The 21,732-nt window shown below is 53.4% G+C and overlaps 6 protein-coding genes across 6 annotated transcripts; 2 read left to right on the top strand and 4 right to left on the bottom strand.

The window, feature by feature from the left end:
* Window positions 1-453: 453 nt before the first annotated feature.
* Window positions 454-2,997, bottom strand: A1O1_07616 (SulP family sulfate permease; the record flags this gene model as incomplete). The annotated part of the gene is made up of 1 exon (XM_007728483.1): window positions 454-2,997. The coding sequence occupies one exon, from the start codon at window positions 2,995-2,997 to the stop codon at window positions 454-456; it is 2,544 nt and encodes an 847-aa protein (XP_007726673.1).
* Window positions 2,998-6,187: 3,190 nt separating this feature from the next.
* A1O1_07615 (DnaJ like subfamily A member 2) lies at window positions 6,188-7,594 on the bottom strand (the record flags this gene model as incomplete). The annotated part of the gene is made up of 4 exons (XM_007728482.1): window positions 6,188-6,489; window positions 6,545-7,363; window positions 7,429-7,498; window positions 7,559-7,594. 4 exons carry the CDS (start codon window positions 7,592-7,594, stop codon window positions 6,188-6,190), a joined length of 1,227 nt encoding a protein of 408 aa, XP_007726672.1.
* A 1,827-nt stretch (window positions 7,595-9,421) lies between these two features.
* On the bottom strand, window positions 9,422-11,269 carry A1O1_07614 (uncharacterized protein; the record flags this gene model as incomplete). The annotated part of the gene is made up of 2 exons (XM_007728481.1): window positions 9,422-10,847; window positions 10,935-11,269. The coding sequence occupies 2 exons, from the start codon at window positions 11,267-11,269 to the stop codon at window positions 9,422-9,424; spliced, it is 1,761 nt and encodes a 586-aa protein (XP_007726671.1).
* Window positions 11,270-12,616: 1,347 nt separating this feature from the next.
* A1O1_07613 (uncharacterized protein) lies at window positions 12,617-13,630 on the bottom strand (the record flags this gene model as incomplete). The annotated part of the gene is made up of 1 exon (XM_007728480.1): window positions 12,617-13,630. The coding sequence occupies one exon, from the start codon at window positions 13,628-13,630 to the stop codon at window positions 12,617-12,619; it is 1,014 nt and encodes a 337-aa protein (XP_007726670.1).
* A 702-nt stretch (window positions 13,631-14,332) lies between these two features.
* On the top strand, window positions 14,333-18,691 carry A1O1_07612 (uncharacterized protein; the record flags this gene model as incomplete). The annotated part of the gene is made up of 1 exon (XM_007728479.1): window positions 14,333-18,691. The coding sequence occupies one exon, from the start codon at window positions 14,333-14,335 to the stop codon at window positions 18,689-18,691; it is 4,359 nt and encodes a 1,452-aa protein (XP_007726669.1).
* A 2,387-nt stretch (window positions 18,692-21,078) lies between these two features.
* On the top strand, window positions 21,079-21,531 carry A1O1_07611 (uncharacterized protein; the record flags this gene model as incomplete). The annotated part of the gene is made up of 1 exon (XM_007728478.1): window positions 21,079-21,531. A coding segment is annotated over one exon (453 nt), but the record flags the coding sequence as incomplete, so codon positions are not given.
* Window positions 21,532-21,732: the final 201 nt, after the last annotated feature.

Genomic DNA, 21,732 nt, shown 5'->3' with positions numbered 1-21,732 from the left:
ACATATCAAATAACAACCTGGATTCTATCGAAGTACAAGGCTTCGGAGCATCACTCCAACACGTTCTTACGCCGGTCACGCAAATTCTTCATTAGATTCGTTGACAGGATCAAGCAAGAAATGACCGTTGTAAATTAGACAAAGATATAAAAATTCTCAGCCTATTTCTTCCGAATAAATGTCATATATGTAACCATCGTACCCAGATACCCATCGCTTGCATGTATCCTCGTTATCAACAACAAATGGTATACTAAATCCTGCTTGCAAATGGCCATTGCAGGCCAAACTCTTTCTTCCTGCCATATGTTTTGGAGCATCCACGAGTCCATGTCTGGTGTCATATATCTCATCCAAGTACTGCACATCGCTACCAACATCGGTATCGGCATAAAACGTCAATACAACTTTTCACAAGTCATAACCCAACCATCATCATGAATCAAACCAGATTTACAACTCCTTGCCGACAGGATAGTCGCCACCTTGACCAGCTTCGCCTGCTTTCTTCAGCTGTTCTTGATGCTCGACGTTGGCAATGGCGGCTTGCAGCGCAATGGTTAAGTCAAGGTGGAAGAATGGCCTGTTTAAGCCATGCACCACCACCTTCTTGGTCGTTTGCCTGTTGTAAGCCTTGCTAGTGCTGATTTCACGGTGAAGGTCATGGCCATTGCTGGAACTGGTGGCTGAGTCATCCTTGTAACGATCGTGGGAGATATCGTCCGTCTTGTCGACATTCGTAACGCTATCCCGGCGAATGCCACCTTTCTCTTCATCCCGGACTTGCTTTGACAACCTCCGGTTGGCGTCTTGTTCAGCAGCAGAGGCCGCAGACCCCGAACCGCCAATCTCCGCAACGCTAAAGATGGGTTTCCATCGGCTGTACTCCGGGTTGGGAGTAGTGGGATAGCCAAATCCGGCCGAGGCCAAAGCACGCTTGGTCCAGCGGTTGTTGATGCAAGCCAAATGCCATTGCACGACATCCGGAGCAGCATATCGATCGAGTTGGTTACGCACATCAATGAGATTCTGGACGCTGGTGACGTCGACATTGTTGACGGACGAGAAGTCGAGGATGATGGCTTTGAGTGTAGGAAGGTTGGATCGATCGGGCTCCGACTTGCCTCTCCTGGGACCAGGATTGTTCCACGGTCGATCACCAGGTCGTGGCCACGAATCAGGATTGGTCCGTCGGGTATGCTCGAAAATGAACTTGACCAAGTAATCGGTGTAGTGGTTGGCGTTGGGATAGTTGAAGCCCTCGCTGAACCGGTAGATGAAGATGCCCGGGTAGGGGGATTCGACGTTGATCTCAGGATTGGTCCCGTCATTGTGATCCAACGGCAGGAAGATGTCGCGGACTGCCAGATCTTCATCTGACGGGTGATTCTGGTCGTGGAATTTATCCTCCATCAAGTGGTCGCCAATCACCGAGTGGATCTTGACTCGACCGACGAAATGGCCCCTAGCTTTGACCACGCGGAACAGCAGCACCGCGATGCTCACACAGATGGTGGTGTAGATGCCGTTCTCGATACTCGAGAAAATGGTCACCAAGACACCGGCGAAGAAGATGATGACCTCGAGCGGTGACACACGCCAGAATTGGTAGACCGTGTTGGGAGGGGTGATCAAATCACCGACCGCGTGGATGATGACGCCGGCCAGCGAGGCGCTGGGAATGTAGTAGAAGACGGCGGGCAGGGCATAAATGGCCAGTAAAACGACAATCGCCGTGATGACACCGGCAAATGGAGTTCGCACACCGGCCTTGGACTTGATTGCCGTCCTGGAGAAGGAGCCGGTTGCAGGGTAACCGCCCAAAAAGGGGCCGAGGAGATTGGTGACACCAATGGCGACCAGTTCCTGCGAGGGATCAATGGTGTAGTTGTTGACCCGACCAAAGGACTTGGAAATGGCAATGTGCTCAATCAGAAGGACAATGACCGAGGCGGGGAGTTCACTGGCGAAGTAGCTGATGATGTCGGTGTTGACGGTGGGGACCGCGGCATGTCGGAATCCACGAGGCACCTTTCCCAAGATGGCAAAAACATGGTCGTCACGGTGGTGCCGATTGACGAGCCAGCTGATCAGGGTGTACAGCAGAATGACAAAGGCAGTGCGAAGGGTCGAGATGAAGAAATACATCTTGGCCCGGCTGGGATACTTCTTCGCCAGGAGGGTGCAGATGATGCGGATGGCATACAGCAAGAAAAGCGCGGTGAGACCCATGGCAGCATCGATTTTGGTGTGGCCGAGATATTTGAGGGTGTTAATGATGACCATGTACGTCGAGTCGCGAGTGTTGAAACCCTTGACTTTGATTCCCATCATGGTCGGAACCTGGCCCGCTGCAATACTGATGGCCGAGCCAGTCATGAAGGCCGAGATGGCAGTCAATGGGATGAAGTCGACGATCCAGCCACATCGGATCAAGCCAATGAAGCAGACAATGGCCCCAGCAATGATGGCCAAAGCTGATGCCACGACATGGCCGGGGACCTCTGGGTGCTCCTTGGCCACCTTGTTGACGACGTTGCCGGTGATGGTGGACATGACCGCGACGGGGCCGATGGTGATATCTTTGGAAGTGGCAAAGAACCAGTAGATCAAGACGCCCATGAAAGACGAGTAGAGGCCGTATTCCGGAGGCAATTCGGCGAGTTTGGCGTAGGCCATACTTTGGGGCACGACAACGGCGCCCACGGTGATGCCGGCGACCAGGTCGCCCATCAGCCATTGGGCGTTATACCGCCCGATCCACCGGGTAAAGGGGAACAAATTGCGGAAGTAAATGCCCATTTGCCTCCCTGAGGGGATAAGATCTCTGATCCACTCGATAGTTCGCGGTTCTTCTTCGACATATGTGTCAGCGGTGCTGGACGAGTACATGGACTCGCCCCGGGTAATGGCTTCTTTCTGCGCCTGACGCTCGTCCAGGTTGATTCGGAGGGCCTTAGCCACTCCATGACCGACCTTGGACGATGAGGGGGCCATGGTGTCGTCGAACAAGCCCCGTAAGGGAGCGGGGAAAGACGCGTGAAGGGCGCGGAACAACAGTCGCCGGAGACACCAAAGATTCGAGAGTTCAAGAGGGTTTCTCGGGGTAGATCAGCAGGGAATAGTCGATTGGAGATTGGAGGGTTGTTGAGTCGGGCAGATCGAGTGACTTTGGTCTTTCCAATAATGCGGAGTTGCAGTCTGTAGTCGCGAGGCTGGTGCTGTCAAGGCGTGGGGATGGCAAGCGGCGCGATGGCGGTAGGTAGTTAGGTAGGTAGTGCGTGTTACCGGTCGAGGACGAGGATCTGGATGAGGCGTCACGCGACTCGTAGGCAGGTCGCAAATCGAGTGTGCTGGAGCCAACAAGTGAATGCTTACTTGGCCACTCTATGTGGTTCGCTGGGCGAGGTGCTCGGTAAGTGATCGATACCGTCGAGGATGGAAGAAGGAAGGAAACCCGGGTGGGAGTTGGTGATATATGAACTGGGTTTGAAACCTAGGGTCGCAGTCTACGGTGGTAGCTCTCTCCCCAGAAAAAAAAGGAACGATATATGAGTTCAGGAGTGACGCGAGCTGGCCGAGACCAGGTGGACAGCCCGTTGACCAAAAAAAACCCGCCCGATGCTAGCAGCAGGGTCCAGATTTTGACGTCGACGGAGCGAGCGAGCGAGATCTGGTGTGGACAGGATGGAGACGAGAAGCTCGGTGAAAGAAAGTCGAGAGATGGCGCGATGGAAGCTGAGAATTTGGCCGGTGGAAGAAGATCCCAAGGATGAGGCTGGCGGATCCATGATGAAATGGCACGACGGGAGAGAATGAGTGGATGGAAGGGCGATGGTGCAATCGAAGGCGTGATGGAGACAGGCGAGAAAAAGGTGGGAACAGGAAATGGCTTGAAGTTCGATGTCGGGGGGATGGCACAACTGGGCTTAGTTGGGCATCAGTTACTACTGAGGGTCCCTAAAAACACATAGATTGCCTGACTGGATTATAATAATAATATCTATCTAATTGCTCTGTACGTAACTGCGTCTGTTACATTTCTCTGTGCATCGGAGACGGAGGATGATCCATGATTCTGTCCTCGTCTGTCTCTTCCTGGCGCTTCCACAGTTTGTCCCTAGGTACCTAGGTAGTAGTGTGACAGCGACCATGACAGCGCGGCAATGGGGACAGTCTCTCGTATCTACCTATCTATATGCACACACTTTGCCTTATCATCCTTCAGATTGCAAGGCCTGCAATATTAGTCTTCCTCTCCTCTTATCACCTATCATCTACCTCCTATGGCCTACAACCTAACAGCTCTCCTGCCCCTTCTCCTACGCACCATGGCCCGAATGTACCGGGATTAGTTCTCTCCAGCCATCGTCGCCATCATCATTATTCATTATAATTCATCATCACCATCAGAGTTTTCCTTCGTACGGTGGTACAACCTCGCCCCTTCGAATTGGGGCCGTGTGCATCTTTGCTTCCACCGATCGAACAATGTTACAGGAGCGAAATGGCGTGCTTGCGGCCTGCTCCAGCGATGCTCCACTCCTAGCCTCGTCTGGAGCTCCGCCGCCAGTGGCTGATCTCGCGGCTCAACGTTGGCATTATTCGGGCTTTTCCTGAATTAGCATGGATTCCTGCCAGGGGTCTTTTCTCTCTGTCTCGCTCTCCCATCCTCAGCTTGCGCCCATCGCTGTCGGTCCTTGGCCAGCCCGTCATCTTCGCCGCTATTCAGCGCCACGAAGCGAATGACAGTTGCAAAGGTCTGTCGACTGTTCCAATCCAACCCTTGTACGCTCTAAGCGTAGAGATGCCGCGCCAGGATATACTGGAGAGCGAAAAAGAGCGAGTGAACAAGCAAGCGACAGATACGTAGTGTGGGGGAACCAGAGACGCATCGATCGGAGCACCCAAACTCGACCATTTGACCTGACTACATACCTGACAAGGCACACAAGCTGGATACATCTCTCAGACTCATGTCACTCTCCCCGGTCAGCACTTCTCGTAATCTTATCACAGACGAAACCAAGAAACAGTCAAGGTAGGTGAAAAGCTTTCTGGGCGCCCGTTGGAAATCTTGTCCAGCACGTCCACCAAAGATACATTCATCTCACCCAAGGTACCTACACTGGCATAGTACTTCACTTACTTCACATACATACCTTGTCATCTGCAGCTTACAACTAATGACAACATCAGGGAGGCATCCTGCCTTCCAGCATCCCATCAGCATGTTTGTATGCATGTATGCATGCCCTGGCCCCTGAAGGGCATCGATCAGTCCCACGGTTGTCTTGCGCTAATCACTTCTCCATCTGCAAAACACGGACCCTCGCCTTGTGCCAGAAGGTGTCAAAACGGCGGCCTCCTTGGCTGTACGTATTAACGTATCACATGTCTGATTATGTCGGCTTTTCGAGATGCACACTGCAGTTGACTGTATGCATGACCAGCCCAGCCCAGCCAGCCAGCATTGAGCCATGACAGCGACGGCACATCGCACTACATCTACATAGCATGGTCGGTCAAACATGCAGAGGGCGGCCTGGCAAGAACCTCGATCTGTCGGCAATCGAGTCACGATATCCAGATCACTTATGGCGAAATACTAGTACGTAGATAGCAACACATCATGGGACACGAGTCACAGAATCAACGGGCGCAAGATCGACGTAATCGTGAAGAAGAATGGCTCATTTCGCACTAACATGACATGCTCAAGTTCACGGTCGCTGCTTGTCCTCTGTCTTCGTCGTCGTCTCGTTTCAGCAATGGCCGAGTCTATCCCATGCAAACAAACAAACCAGGCAGGCTGTCTATGTCATAAAACTGCAATGCGGGAGTGTCCCGGGCGAGCCTTTGGGGCAGTGCGGCCATGCTGGCAGCCATCGCATAGCTTGCCTACCACAAAGATCTCATCATAGGAACAAACTGGTGAGCTCCATTCCCACCATAACAACGCCGCAGAGAATCCCAGTTTGGCCTTCCCAACCCTATGACGCCAAACGATACAGAGCCTCCGATGATGCGATTCGATGGGGTCCTTCCTGGACACACAGAATCCCTCGCCGACTAATGCTGCTCGCTAATGCTCGAGGCCACTAGCACCGTGGGTACCTGTCAGATCCATCCCCGTGTAGTGGTCCCCGCCTTCATGTCTTTCCTTGTTCGCGCGGTGCGACCGTGTTTACTGCGACGCGCATTGCACGCGCTCTGCACCGGCCGGAATGTCTTCGTCATCTTCGTCGTGGGCGCCGTGGGCACGTGCTTGCTGGCGAGGGTCGACTTCTTCCATGTCAAAGTCCTCCACCATCGAGTCCGGCGGGGGCAACTTCTGTTGCATGCGTGGTGGCAGCACCGACTCGAGCAGATGGAGGTTTTGCAATTGCGTCTTGTCCGGGAATTTGACGTCGAACTGCACGTAGAGGTCGCCGAAGTCGTGATGTCTCATCGAGGGCATACCTTGTCCTTTGACGACTTTGACCATGCCTAACAAGATGGTCAGTCGTGTGCTTGAAGCAACGGCGGAGTTGAGGAAACTTACCAGGTGTGATGGGCTCGCCGGCAGGGATGTTGACGGTCACCCACCGGTCATCAAGATGCTCGATAAAGATTTGACCACCGGCCAGAGCGGTCAACAGGTCGATTTCGGCGTGATAGAACAGATCATCGTCCTTGCGCTGGAACCTAGGATGTGGCTTCTGCTCGATCTCAAACACCACGTCACCTGGAAGCACCCCAGGCATCTGGTCGCCTTCGCCGCGGAATTCGATCTTGTGCCCGCTCTTGACGCCGCGGTCGACATGCACGTGAAGCACCTTGCGCTCCACAATCGTCTTCTTGCCCATGCAGCGCTTGCAACGATCACGGTCGCGAAGAATCTCTCCTTCTCCCTGGCAGTCGGGGCAGATGGTCTGGAAACGTTGAATCATGGGTCCCATTTGGCGCATCATGGTCTTCATGCCGGCACCATTACAGCCGGTACAGGTTTTGACCGCACCCTCTTTGCCTCCGCGACCTTCACAGGCGGGACAGATGACGGATTTTTGCAGAGCAAGTTTGGAGACCTTGCCGCGGTAGATATCCTCCAGGGAGACTTTGTGAACATGATGAATGGTTCTGGCCTTTTTCGGGCCAGTATCGCGCATGCCACCACCGAACATGCCGCCGAATGCACCGTTGCCGCCGAAGAATTGGGCAAAGAGGTCTTCGGCAGCCATACCGCCGCCCATGCCACCTTGTTCTAGCCCCTCTTCTCCATACTGGTCGTAGATGGAGCGTTTCTGGGGATCGGAGAGGACTTCGTAGGCTTTGGAGAGTTCCTTGAATTTCTCGGCGGCATCTGGGTTGTGAGCATTCTTATCTATTTGTTGCGTGTTAGTCAATTCTGCGACGCACAGAGTATGAGATAGCTGTGAGTATGCATACCTGGGTGATGTTTCAGTGCGCCCTTCTTGTACGCTGACTTCAACTGAGCCTCCGAGGCAGAGGGATCAACCTGTTATCCGCAGTCAGAACAGTGTCGCGTTTGGTGATCGGTGATCCTAGCAGAACTCACCCCTAATATTTCGTAGAATTTCGTGTCTTTAACCATTTTGCCAGGTTGAGACTAAAAGTAGTCGTAGTCGGATGGCACCAGATACGTAGAGGAGAGGGAAGAAGGTGAAAAAGTGGACGGTGTGAATCTGCGAGAAGTAGTTGAAAGTAAAGGGTCTGGAGGGAAACGAGCGAAGTCGATCTAGTGGATGGGGAAGCGCAGGGTCGAAGACGTAAGAGGCGAGGGAGGTGTTGAGGCTCGGGAGCTGGTTTTGTTCACTATTGCACAGCCAGGCAAACCTGAAGTCAGGCAAACACAATTTATGAAGTGTTCTTGTCTTGTCTGGTGCGGTTCGCGTGTCAGGCGTCAGAGAGATGGAAGTGAAGTATCTGTGAGAGTGATTGCGAGGTCATATTACTAGGCAGTGTTTCCCTTCGAGTGTCCCTTCGCAGTTATTACTGGGGGAAAGATCTGGCAGTAGTAATACTACCCGCGATAGTGGGCAACAGACCCTGTTGGCGCAGGCGGAAAAGGGCTGAATCGGCCGCCAAGCCCTTCCAACTCTTCGATGAGTTTCTGTCGACGACCATGATCCCCGTTAGCCACAGTTCTACAGAGGACTAGGAGCCTGACCTTGCCAGCCTCATTTCCTGTCTTGCATTCTGGCAGTTTCGTTCAAGCTCTACAGGGATCGGAGAGCTACATGGACGATGATACTTGTTGTCACTACGAAAGCCAGCTATATTTACACAATGAATAATGAATTGATGCATGATGTATAGATCTTAAGCACAACCTCGGCATCCAAGCATATTATATTAATCACCATGTTCTAACCACAAACAATGCTAGTGAGTACCTGTCGAGGACTGTGCTGACGACTGCCAACCCCCTGGACCCTTTTGATCTCGATTACGTATATTCTCAGATCCCGCAGGTGAGTGGGATTAATGGGCTAGCAGCCCAATCATGAAGCAACTGACGAAATCGGCTTGAACGAAGGCCACAGAAGGGGTCTCACTACGATTTAGACCGACCCTTGAAATCCGGCGTGTCGGCGACAAACACGATATACGTGATGACCAAGCAACAGACCCTGATATGCAATGCGCACTACGTACTACAGTGGGAGCTATGGTACTCTAGCTGGGTACAATACATATCTCAGAGAGAGATTCGATTGTACATTCACGATTCGGTATACTGATCTATGGTCATACTTCCTTTATGCCGCTATACCCTGCTGTCGCTGCTGGTGGCCAAATCTAAGATATCTCATGGGTATTTCTCAATTATTGTTGCTGCTGACCTTCAAAATAATACACACACCAACCCATCAAGACAGTCACTGTCGGGGGGTGCTGATCTCAGACAACTGCCAAGGTGAGACGCCATCGTCGGGGGCTTACTACTTGTGTAGTTGTACAGAACAAGTGCCCTCAGACCTATGTGCTTGCTTGGGCGACTTCCGGCTTCGGGTCCGCCATATGGATGAAGCGTGCTCTTATCGGGGGAAGCCCATCACTACTTTGTTTCCTGGTCAGAAGCCGGCGGACTCGGGAACTGGCTCGCATTTTGGCAATGAACATCGGAGAGTATCCCTGCTGCGGCCTTGTCACCCTAAGCAGTCATGGGTCAACAAATGGAACGAGTCCAGGTGCAAGTGCATGGTTACCGAATCGGGCACAATTTCGTGGTTGCAATGCATGCGATGGAGCTGAACCAAGCTATCTAGATATGCTCGTCAGATTTTGATTCTTATATCTGCCTCTGCTTCGAAGGCTGCCACCTCCTACTCCTCGTCTCTGACATAACCCACTCATGCGGAAGCATGGGTCCAGACGTCGCGAGCCCGCTGTTCTTGTGTAGGTCTGTGGTGTACCTTCAAACACGCATCAATCTCAGTGTGAGTCTGTTACTCGTCGGTCTGGTTGTGTACGCGTCAACCTCTTCGATACCCTCGTCGTCAACTATCTCCGTCGTCCAGTTCGAATAGAGCGCCGCGACAAGCAACTTCATCTCTTGCAAAGCCAGATGACTGCCGATACACATGCGGCCACCCGACCCGAAGGCCCAGAACCAGCGATGCATCTCCTTCAGGTGGTCCTCAGAAGTGTAGCTGTGCGAACTGCTCAGGTGGTATTCCTCGGTCGTCTGCGGCGGCAGCCAGCGCTCAGGCCTGAAGGACTCCGCGTCTGGAAACACCACTTCGTTCCGGTGCAACGAGTACGGCATGGACGAGACACGCACGCCGCCAGGTATGCCCGCGTAGGGACCTAACGTGCTGCCGCCCGGTACGTGTGGTGAGATGCGTGGCTCGATGCCGGGAATGGGGGAGTGCAGACGCAGAGTCTCCATGACGATGGCGTGCAAGAGCGGCAGCGCGTCGATTTGCTTGGGTTCTGGGAGCTGGAAGTGTCCGGGACTGTTAACGCTGGTGTCGGTGTCGGTGTCAGTGTCGGTGTCTGCATTCTTTGGGGGCCACACGATCGTTGGCGTCAGCGTCAGTAACTCCTCTCGCAGCTGTTTCTGCAACGCCGGCATTTTGCTCAGCTCCCAGTACAGATACGTCAAGGCAATCGCGGATGTCTCGTGGCCGGCGCCTAGCTGGTCGAGCATCTCGCTGTAGACCTCTGCGGTGGTGGTGTCGTTTGGATCAGTGCCATCATCCACGTCATGCCGTATCGTCGGCAACGTGACTTGGCCCGCGACCGCCCTGCCCGCCGAGGGATCCTTCTCGCGCAGTTTTGTGATGCCTGTCTTGAATTGTCTGTACACCACGGGATCGTCTCCAGCATAGGAGGAAGAGTCTGCGTCGGTATCATTGCTGGCGCTTGTCGTCAGGTATCTGTCGGCCTCGCGACACATGCTAGCATTCCAGTTTTCGAGATACATGTTGGCGTCGTCGACGAATTGCGGCACCACCGGCCACCCGAGCTTGCGGCTCAACGACTTCAGCCATGGGATTTCGGCTGAGAAGAACTCGTAAGGCCGGCGGCAGTGGTACTCGTGCAAGACTCTGTGTCTGGTCGCGACGTCCTGGGTAAGATTGGTCCCTGCGCGCAAGCCAAACTGGTAGGCCGACATGAAGTCCATGGTGAATGCGTTGTTCAGGTCGTGCACATCGACCGCTTGGCCCGTGGTAGATAAGGTCTGGAGCAACGGGAGGAAGCGGGTCGAGAATAACGTGCGTGAGTTTGCGGCGATCTGGGGTGATGAGGCAATGTGTGTTTTGGAATATACGTTTGCCATGGTTCGTTTCTTCTGGGAATGTGGCTGGTGGTGGATGGTGGAGAACATGTTCATGACTCTGTTTACCGGTCAGATGTGGTGATGTTAGGCGGAACACCAGTAGGTGGACGGAGGAAGCGAGAAAGAGAGGGTGTTCGTCACTTACCCGTAAGAACCGAATCGCTGCGGATACCATGCATGCTTCTCCCAGCCGCCTGAGTAGATGGTCTTGATGCCGTTGTCGACGCAGTTGACGCTCAACTCATTTGCGCCCATACGGACGACGCTGCCGTATTTGACATGGGCCGCATGAGTGACAGTATTGTTCTTCTCATGGTATCGCTGGTAGGCTATCCAGAGGTCGCCGAAGATGGGGATCGACCAGTGTGCCGAGGGGATGTGCCGCAGGGGATGGAAGAACAGGGGATGGATAATGAACTTGTAGAAGGATAGGAGTGCCAATGCAGTCAATGCCAGGATGGGTAGTAGAGGGACAGCCATGATTGAGGAAGGTATACCGGATCCCTTCTCCCCGCACAGGGTAGTAGGAGGAGGATGTTGAAAGCCGGGCTGACTTGTAGCAGATGAGTGATATATTGGGAAGATGCAAGGCTGGCAGTCGGAAAGAGGGGGAAGATAAGGTACTGTCTCTGTCTCTGACGACGTGCGATTGACGAAAGCAATTCTGACTCACTATCCTCCTCCCTCTTATATCCTATCGGCAGAAGCAAATCTAGCACAAGGGAGAGACAGCAGCCATGGATTACTAGTATGATTTATCCATGATTCCCCTGATATGTATCATGGGAAGTTCGCTCGAGAGGATCCTCCTCCCGCCGCACAAGTCCGTATGGGGTATCAATGCCAGTGCACTCAGTGCAGCTGTGCAGGGATGTGCTGGGTGCCATAATCCGCTGGGAAACGACTGGCTCGAAAGTTGGAGGAGAGGCCAAGGACGACATGCAGCAAGGAATTCGTCAACAAAATGCCAAAGGGGACACGATGAGATTCCTGGCATCGGAAGGGTCATGCTACCGACAAATTGATGGGCTGCACTGCAAAGAAATGCGGGTGTAGCAGAGGCTCACAGTTCAATTTGCTTGTGCACGTCTCTCGGAGGTCGAGCCTAAGTGGATATATGACGGACTAAATGCTCGGCGCGATGCTATGAGGATGCAAAAATTCCTCACCAAACCTTAAATCAAACATTTTGTCTGACAAAGTAATTGACATTAGTCACGTGATGCAGTCAAAGTGCGCAGTCGATTGATTACTCGTGCTGGCCTTCTCACTGCGGTGTTCGAATATTGTTCGAATGATTCTCTGGCAGGGAGTTCAACAATCTTGGGCTGCAGTGTGTGGCAGGTTCAAGTTACTCCCAATTGGAAACCTACCTCTATAGTACCCATCCGCTGCCTTGGGTCATGCAGGGTGATTGTTGTATTTCCTGGTACTGGGAACGATCACATCCCATCCAGCAAGTCAACACCCAAAGGACAATCATGAGAGTCCTGCTTCAGCATCAGAAGTGTTTGTGGCGGAGGCACTATCTTGCTTGTAGTTTGGTTATGACCCGTTGTGCTCGGCAGTCTTCGACGTTCTGTAGACCTGACGAGACTCCCATGTATCTTCGTGTCCGAGGAGCTTGGGGAAGGGAGTGGTGTACCTACCGGTAGGTATTCACTCTCGCCGCAGTGGCTGGCAGCAGTTCCAACGTCGAACGCGAGTATCATCATGGGAGCTGGTACTTTCTTTTGCTGGTTCAGAGAACTTGTCTGCCCCATTGAATTCTGGCTACGAACACAAGTCGCTCTGATGCACAGGACGCAAGCAATGTAAATGTGCTGATCACACGCCGTCAGCCTTCTGCTTGCCCTTGCCACTCTGCTCCTCTACGCTGTCAGGTTCCTCCTCACTGCTGGACACGTCATCTTCGTCGTCGAATCCCGCAAACCGCCTGACAGTCTGCTTGGGCTTTGGCAATAGATCAGAGGGTATCTTGAGTCGATGCTGCAACACCCAGATAGCATCTGCATCTCCCGTCTCGGCCTCTTGCCTCAGTCGTGTCATCTCATCCTCTTCCAACTCCATTACTTCCTCTGCGTCACTGTCTTCTTCGCTCCCAGCTGCAGACCCCCCACTTCCACTGCTTTCGCCGTCCTGTGCTGAAGGCTCTCGAACTTCGCCTTTTGCCTGATCCGCCAACATGGCCATCTTTACAGCGTTCCGCACATTCTCCCCTACTTCCTCCTTCTCTTCAACCCATTCTTCGCTGAGTCCTTTCCGTCGACCATCCGGGCCTTTCCCTGCCCGCATATCGGCCTCCCTCTGCTCGGCTAACTCGATCACCTGTTCCCATCTCTTCCGTCTCTCCTCCTTCTCCTTGCGATCCATCTCGGGTTTGGTGGCTAGATAGGTGGCTAGATTCTTGGCCTCCGTGATCGTGCGCAACCTCCGCCCATCAAGATTGCGAGCACTGCCCGTGGCAAGTTCGGCGTTCTGGCGCTTTTTGCGCGACGACATGCGCCCTCCCGCCGCCCTAAGCTGGGATCCAAAGCCACCCTTCCCGCCAACTAACGAGGCAGAGAGTCGCAGCGGGAGGATCGCATTGTTGCAGTCTTGATGACATGACGAGGAGGCACTGAGGTCCGCAACTGTGATCGAAGAGGATGCATAGATTGGTCGGTTAGAGGTAGAGGTCAGCAAGAGGCGATTGCTTTGCAGGACACTCGGTGGGATAAGTTCTGCAATGGAATCTAGCAGTTCGGAGGCGGTTGAGGAGGCTGGCACAGGGAGACAAATGGTCGAAGGGAGCGACAAGCCAGGGAAGGAGTCGAGCAGAACATTGATTACACGTTCCATGTTGTGCTGATTTTGAACATGAACAGGAACGGTACAGAGGGTCGTGAGTGGTAAGCAGCGGCCTCACAATCTACCGAGGACAGGCGAGGATGGCTGTGAGCGGTGTTCACAGAGAGAAGAACCGGGTATCGTAACGTGATTGATGATGGACGTAAAGATAGAATAAATGCGACAAGATACACTTGTCGCCGCCTTATCGTTTCTCTTATGCTAGATCATTTTAACAGAGTCCCGTTATAACAGCGATGGAGCTAGACTATATGTAGCACATTTGGCCCCAGTATCTAGGCACTAGTAAATACTAATAGCCACTAAGCTACTAGTCTTTGTCTTTGATCGTTCATCCTCTCAGCTTCACCGTCGCGTCCTTTTAGACGATATGATGATGTTGATCGTTCCTCACTACTTAGTATCATCCTCCGCAAGAAACACCTTCATCTCCCAGCACTGAACTTTCTTCCATCACTTTCTCACCCCAGTCACAGATCAACATCCCCCAGCTTATGAATGTCCGTGCGGAAAGTCAGAGTCGGCGCACTGACCCTGGACGCGCTCCACTGAAGATCGCCGCAAGGCTACGGACCGACGGCCAGCGCCAACGGCCCAGCCTGACCCCAACAGACCAGATAAGACCGTGATCTCAGCGACAATAACTGTCCTCGGCCGACAAGCAACGAGTAGCGATAGGCTCTCCTTCTTAACATGCCCTGGCGGCCGCTGCCTCTTTCCTATGCGGTAGCCATATATCCTTTCCAACCTTCAGCCGCCTCCCCAGCGGAGTTACCTCTCCAGATTGGTGATCAGTTGTATGTAATCGAACAGGGGGGCAGAGATGGCGCATGGTGTCGTGGTTATCTTGTCGCGCCGCCCACCTTGCTCTCTGCATTGAGCCCTGATACTAGGACGCCAGCCGATGCGCGCGTGTTCTCCGGTATCTTTCCTAGATGTTGTATCGAGGTCCGAGAGCAACTCGGTCAAGATGTCACTTTGCTTGCTCAACCAGGGCAGTCCAAGCCCTCAGCTCCGGTTCCCATGTTGAAGATTGGCGACGAATCGCCAAACTCATCGGCAGAACCTTTGGTGGATGAAATTGCCTCTTGTCTTCGAGAATGGTACATTCTTCATCTGCCCGATCTGGTGTTACGTCGAGACTACCGCGTACTCGATGAAATGTCGGAAATCTCAAAACGACTCGACTATGCCAGACGCGAGTTGCTGAACGACGTTCTCACCAAGCAGGAAAGGATGCGAGTTCGAGACAAGGCAGTGTGGGATTTGGTCCACGGAAACAAGATGTTGAGTGGTGAAGTCATTGTCCGCGACACAACAAAGCAGGGAAGACTTCTGACTTCGGAAGATTTGGCCATCGATATGGCCAAGCTACAGGCGATCATGAGCGTCTTGGATGCACCACCCTCCGAGAAATCTAAGGCCACGTCCCTGCACCACTGTCTTGTGGAGGTCAAATCAGTGATAGGGGTGGACTTGCAAACGACGACACTCAGTTTGACAGCGTATGAGAAGACCGCCGAAGGCAACCTCACCCCTTTCTCCGAAACGTACAGCTCGATGGCCTCGGCCAACATGAAGACACTTCTCTCAGATCTTAGCACCAGAGACGTTGCGGACAATGGCCGTTTATTCCTCGTCGTCAAGGTTGTCGTTCCGGAGCCTCCCCGAAAACCCAAACGACGCGTTCCGGAACGCCAACCGTCAAGAAGCGGAACATTGCTCGGCCAAAGACAATTGTCCTTAAGCCGAAGACGGTCGAGTCTGATGTTTGGAAAACGTAAAGGTGCAGACAGATCACAGTCTGGGCAGAACGACCGGATAACTCCATCATTACAAGACAGGGCATCTACTCCATCTATTATCGAAGAAGATGAGGAGGAGGAGGTGGATGAGGGCAAAGTCTTAGGACCTCCCGTTCCTCGGACAATAGGGATCGGGGTACTAGACGTGGACACCATTGTAAGGGAGGGTCAGTCGTGCGAGGAAAATGTCACCATATGGTCGGTATCGCAACGAGAGGAAGAAAAGCAGCACCATCCCGATACCAAGCTAGCACAGCTGTTGGATAGTGCTGGCAAAGCCATCGTGGTTTCCAGCCAGCTCTCGAACGTGACTCTCGGCCTCTCGCCTTTTACCGCACCAGACGCAGATACACTTATCAAGAACAATCCCACCTCCATGCATCTGGTCACCAAAACACAGAAGATGGGGTTCTCAGAGGCTCCGTCCAAACCAAGGTCTGACATTTATCTGAGGTTGAACAGGGCAACAGTACCCCAAGGAGCTCACTTATCGCATCCCGATGTGGGCGCGGTGCCCATCAGCGCTCATTCGCTGCAAAACCTGCAATTAACCATGGAGGTGCGAGAAGCTGCCGGACGAAGAGTCGAACATTGTATTTATCCGTCATCCAATGCTACCGGGGTAACCGCCTTTCGAACAAACGCTGCGGAACTTGGAACCGCTTGGGATCAGACGTTGTGCCTTCGCATACCGGCTGAAAAGGTGCCCGGGAGTCATCTTGTGTTGAGCATAGCCGATGCTCCTGAATTCCCCTTTGCTCTGGCCTGGATGCCTCTCTGGGACAAGCAAGCGTTCATTGCGGACGGCAAACACTCCCTCATCCTACATGCTTATGACAAAGTCACCTCCAGTATCGACCATGGACGTGGAGCATATTTGTCTTTACCCTGGAACAACTCCAATTACAGGATCGCGCATGAAGGCACCATGGCCGAAATTGCCTCGTTGGAGGTCGAGACGTTGCTCTGCAGCACCGAATTCTCCCAAGACCGAACGCTGGTCAGTCTAACAGGTTGGAAACACCAGAAATCGGTGCAGTTGCTGGACATATTGCAGCAGCTGACGTTCGTCCCCGAAATCGAGGTCGTCAAGCAGCTCAACGACGTCCTTAATGCACTCTTCGGCATTCTTGTGCATAAGTCAGGCGAGTCCAAGTTTGAGGATTTGATTTTCAATGACCTTGTTTGGGTTCTGGGCATTGTGCATGATAGGCGGTATAATTTGGGACCTTTGGTGGAACAATATACCGAGAGTCACTTCCGCTCACCATGGGCAGCCTCTTGTCTGATCCGCAGTTTCACTCGACTGTTGCAAAGCGTTTCAGATCCCCAGAGTGCTCGGGACATGAGGGCCTTGTTCAAGGTGGGGAGAGCCTTCATGAAAATCGTCATCGCATCATACCAGCAGCGGCGGTTTGGTTCTCAGGCGAGAGGAAGCGATGACAAGTATTCCAGCTTCAAGGAAGATCTGCAAGCCATCTTTTTTGGATTGCAGATGATGATGCGAAGTGAGACGGCTGCTTTGGTCGGCAGCAAGACTCTTCTTGTGCAGAACTTCCATACTTGGCTTCCTGAATTGTTGCCGGCATTCAGCAAAGAGGAGGTTATCGGCATTGCTGTGGAATTCATGGACTCTTGTGAAGACGCCACGGGAAAATTGGTTCTGTACCGGATACTGTTGATTCTGCATTACACCCAGCTGGACACCATCTGGGTCGATGACAAAGACAGGAAAATCCTCCTCAAGAGTTGTATCAGGTGGCTGGCGCCGTATTGGGTTCAGAATGATCGGACGGAACACTGGCACGAGCAGATCAGACTCTGCTGTTCGGTCGTGGCGGAGCTGATACGCTTTACAACTCTCTCGCTTCACGACTTCATGCCCAAACTCATCTCTGCGTACAGCACTATCGCCTGCGAGCCTGTCACCAGACATCGTTCAATGTCGCTCCTATTCCCAGACTCGTATCCCTTCTCCTCCAAAGCCGCCGACAGCAACGACCATTTCGATGAAACGCTGCTCGAGCTGTCCGCGCTGATCTCGACCATCGCCAAGACGAAGACGCCGTTGAGCATCAAGCTGAAAGGGCGAGATCTCTCGGACTACGTTGTCTCAGCTCTCGGCGTTTTACGCTCCCTGCTGCAAAACCAGGCATATCCCTCGACATGGCTCAGTCTGCACATCTACCACCACTCCTCGGCCCTGGCGGTTTTGGAACACCTGTTCTCCCTGCTTGCCTCGGCGTGCCTCCCCAGCCCGGAGGACGCCGAAACGTTCGACATGCAACTGTGGAAGTCTTTCCTCGATACGATTCTCACTCTCGTCTCCTCACCCGCGCTGACACTGGAAGTGTTTTCGGAACAAAAGCGTCGAGCGGTTTGGAAGATTGCGGGCGACGTGCGTCAAGCTGGGGCCGACCTTCTGCGCAGGGCGTGGGAGATTCTCGGCTGGGAAGCCTCGGCGGACGACTTGCGCAGGTACAACATCCACCGTCTAGGCGGGTACCAAGTTCAGTACGTCCCGAGCCTGGTGGCCCCGACCATCAGCCTCTGTCTCAGCATGCACGAGGGCCTGCGCAAGGTAGCCGTCGAGATTCTGCAGACCATGATCGTCAGCGAGTGGGCACTGAGCGAGGATCTCGAACTCATCGAGACGGAAATCATCGGCTCGCTCAACTCGGTCCTCAAGGCACAGACAGTGACCGCCAACGAAGCCGTCAGCCGCAAGCTCTTCATCGCCGAACTGCTTGACCTGTTCGCAACCATCGCCAACCAGCCGGATGATGCGCTGTGGACGGCCCTTGAGGAGCTCGTGGGCACGGTGGAGGAATTGGTCGACTTGCTCACCTCCTCGGGTGATCCCGATGATGATCTACTGCAGGCCAGTCCGACCACCCCGTCCCATCGCAATGGCCATGCGAATAATGGCGACGGTGGCCAACAGCGAGGGGCAAGGGACACGGACGCGCACTCCCAGACCTCGGAGGCCAAGGAGCTCGCCCGGGCCCGCCGCTCCATCGACGGACTCAGCCCCTCCTCCCACCAGCACGGCCGCGACCGAGAGTACGGCGTGCACGCGCTGGAATGCTACAAACAGCTCGCGGAAGAGTACGAGCGCAACGGCGACTACAAGCGCTTGGCCAAGACGCATCGCGCGATTGCGAGGATTCACGAGGCCAGGGCGGTGGCAAGAGGGTTTGCTAATAATAGGGAGCTCAATGGCCGCGAAGGCGAAGATGACGATTAAACAAACTTATCCACGCAGAGCAGAGCAGAAGCACGGCTTCCAGACATGGCTCAGCCAGTCCCATTTGGCAACGACCGACCTGAAAGCTTGGTATTGGGAATGAAGCAAGTTGGTGGTTGGCATGGTCAGGATCAGGCGCGCCAGGCTCTTGGGTTGCCTTCGAGGCCGGGAAAGACATTGGTATGGCAGAGAGCGCCACCCTCTACGATGTTGGTGAGGTATTTTTCGGTGGTTGGAGCCTCCTCTTTTTCGAACATGTCCAATACTAGCGGAGCGTTTCCTATTCAACTTGATGTTTGTTGACTTCCATTCTTGCGTGCTTTGGCTGTGAGTTTCCACCGTGGCAAGATAGCGGGTAAACTCTCGATTCAGGGAGTCATGTTCGACATACCACAACTCAGACGACCCGAATTCGGCGATCCTCGAGACTGCGATTGAAACTGTACGGAACTTCGACTGTTCACTGAGTTGAAGTCACGACAGTAGTGTCTTGGTACCGTACTACGTATAACAAAGTGGAAGCGAAGGTCTGTGAGAGTCTCCTGCGGAGAGGGAAGGGGCCGCGATCGAAGCTGCTGACAAGCGGGCAGTTTGCTGCCACGGGTGCGTCGGGAAAAGGGCAGGCGGCGCATCGAGCGCAGTCAATGCGGCCGGCACAGCTCCTCTTTGCCAAACATACTGCCAGAACAGGACCCGTAAACATACTCATCTGAGGCGTGAAGGTAAACATAGCGGGTGCGACCAAAACAAATAGCGCACGAGCTCAAAACAATCTTACCAGGAAATAAACAATAGTCGTCGCCGTGATCGAGGTGCCATGATGACTTGTTGCGGATTAGAGGCAATCTCAACGTCGCCACCTCTTCTGATCAGCAATGGTAAAGCAATAGATGCAATTAGATTGATCACTCTCCTAGACAACCTGGCAAACAACCACAATCTCCCGGACCACCGCGTGGTCAATGTCAAAGTGGCGAAGACAGGTGTCTGGATGAATCAAAGCAGATGGGAGAGTGCTAAGCGGGCTCGTGTATCTGACAGCGTCGGTGCGCAACACGATCTGGTATCCAACTGTGGGACGTTCCCAAATAGGCAGTATCCCTGGGATCATGAATAATAGTAAGGAGGGACGTACGGAAGCAGTTGGGAGAATAGAGAGAAAGAAGGCTATCGAGGACTGGACCTGCATTTGGGTGTTCTTGGGCTTCACGCTCATTGTGTCGCCAGTTCGACATAGATCGTAGGGGAGCTTACAGAGCCAACTGAGCAGAATCGGCCATAAAAAGTTCGTGTCATTCCCATATTGTTCCTTTTTTTGGACCTTCTCGGACTCCTTTGAGGTTTTGAGCACGCCTGGAGTGGCAGCGGTCCCTGAAATTGCCTCCTGGGGCAGGCAGCTGTCAACACCCAAAAGCATTGACAATTGTTGAAGAAAATAAGGAGCTGCGAGTAATCCAGCGGGTACCAAGACCCAGTGATTCAGGAGTCAATGCGCGCAGCTAATGAATGAGAAGGAAAGAATTGTCTGGCTGTCGAAGTCGGAGGTGAAGTATGGTCTGACAGGTATCGGTGCCAGGGGTAGTTTGTCCTCTGCCGAGACTGACATCAGCAGTAAGAGGGTCCAGAAGGAATCGCCCGGAGCGGAGGGGTTTCACTTCAGCCCAGAGGACATTTTTGGCTGGAGACAATAGAATCGTGTTGCTCGCTGGGTTTCCCTTTCATCAATGCAGGCAAGTTAGTCTAGTCGTGATCCCTGCAACAGATCTATAATGATCGGGGTATAGAATGCAGCTAAAATGTTGAGGAACTGGCCGCACAAATGGCCTGTCAGGTCCGCCACGATGCTGGAAGGAGATGGGAGAAGATGTCAAGGAGTCCAGAGCATGGCAGGATGCAGTGCTGTAGACGAGCTGAAGCATGCCAGTGGTAGTGTCTCGCAGCGAATTTGGAACAGAGTGTAATAAAGCGAGTTTAGATACGGAGGCAGAGGAAAAGAGTGTCTGTCGCTGGTGTTCCAGTCGCCGTCGCAGGCTCGCAGCCAAGCCACACAGCAGCGGAGTTGGGGTGGCGCCTCCCATTCGTCGTTCAGCCCCCCAAACGGTGATTGATTGAGCCTTAGCCACTCAGGCTGCCAGGCTGCCACTGCCACTGCCAATGCCAGCCGCAGGAGGAGCAGGAGGAGCAGGAGGAGGGTGCAGAATGCAGCATGCAGCCACTAAGAATAAGCCCCAACTCAATCCCGATCCCCCTCCTACTACGCCGCACTAATTGTGACGGTGACGGTATGTACCTACACTGCATACGTAAGGTATTGTAGTAAACTCCTCACTGCAGGAGCAAATGGAAAAAAAAAGAATTGCCCACTGCACGGCACCACACGCACTGCATGCAATGTCCACTCCAGCCTCGCCGCGTCGTCGACGACTAGTCGCAGCGGTAGTCCAGGCACAGATCTCCTCAATCTCGTCGTCTCCATGACTACCTCAACGGCGGCTCTCGCACCATCTCCACGTTGCTCACGAGACAGTCGCGCTCGAGTCCGCGCTCGCCCTGTGCAGAGACGTCAGCCCGCCCGTCACTTTGCCATCACCGCGGTCAGGTCCATCACTCCCCTCCAAGACATCTTTCGCTGCAAGATTGCAAAACAGAGGTCCCCTCCCGAGTCTGCCATCCTCGCCACGGACCGCCGCTCAGATACTCAGTACAAAGACCACCTGGAGCCCGTGTTCCGTCTGTCGTTCCATCCTTCATCTTCCTATATCCACACGCTCGGATCGGACTCTATAACCATCAGTGCTGGAGGAGGGCAAGAGTCACAGCCTGCTCAGAACACCTGGAGGTCAATTGCGCCAGTCCCCATTCGGAGGATTAATAGTCGACCGTGTATACCGAACAAAGGGTTCTAGACTTGAGGTCTTGTTGCATTGAATCACTCGATACAGACACCTCGGGATCCACAGAAAGGTGTGAACGGACTCGGCATTCTACTATTGGGAATCAATATCGACAATATCTCGAATTGGGAAAGACAGCCCAGAACC

The sequence above is a fragment of the Capronia coronata genome, assembly GCF_000585585.1.
Source record: "Capronia coronata CBS 617.96 chromosome Unknown acBCG-supercont1.7, whole genome shotgun sequence".
Lineage (NCBI taxonomy): Eukaryota > Fungi > Ascomycota > Eurotiomycetes > Chaetothyriales > Herpotrichiellaceae > Capronia > Capronia coronata.
Note: the sequence above shows the minus strand (reverse complement) of the source record. Positions and strands in the feature narration are given on the sequence as shown.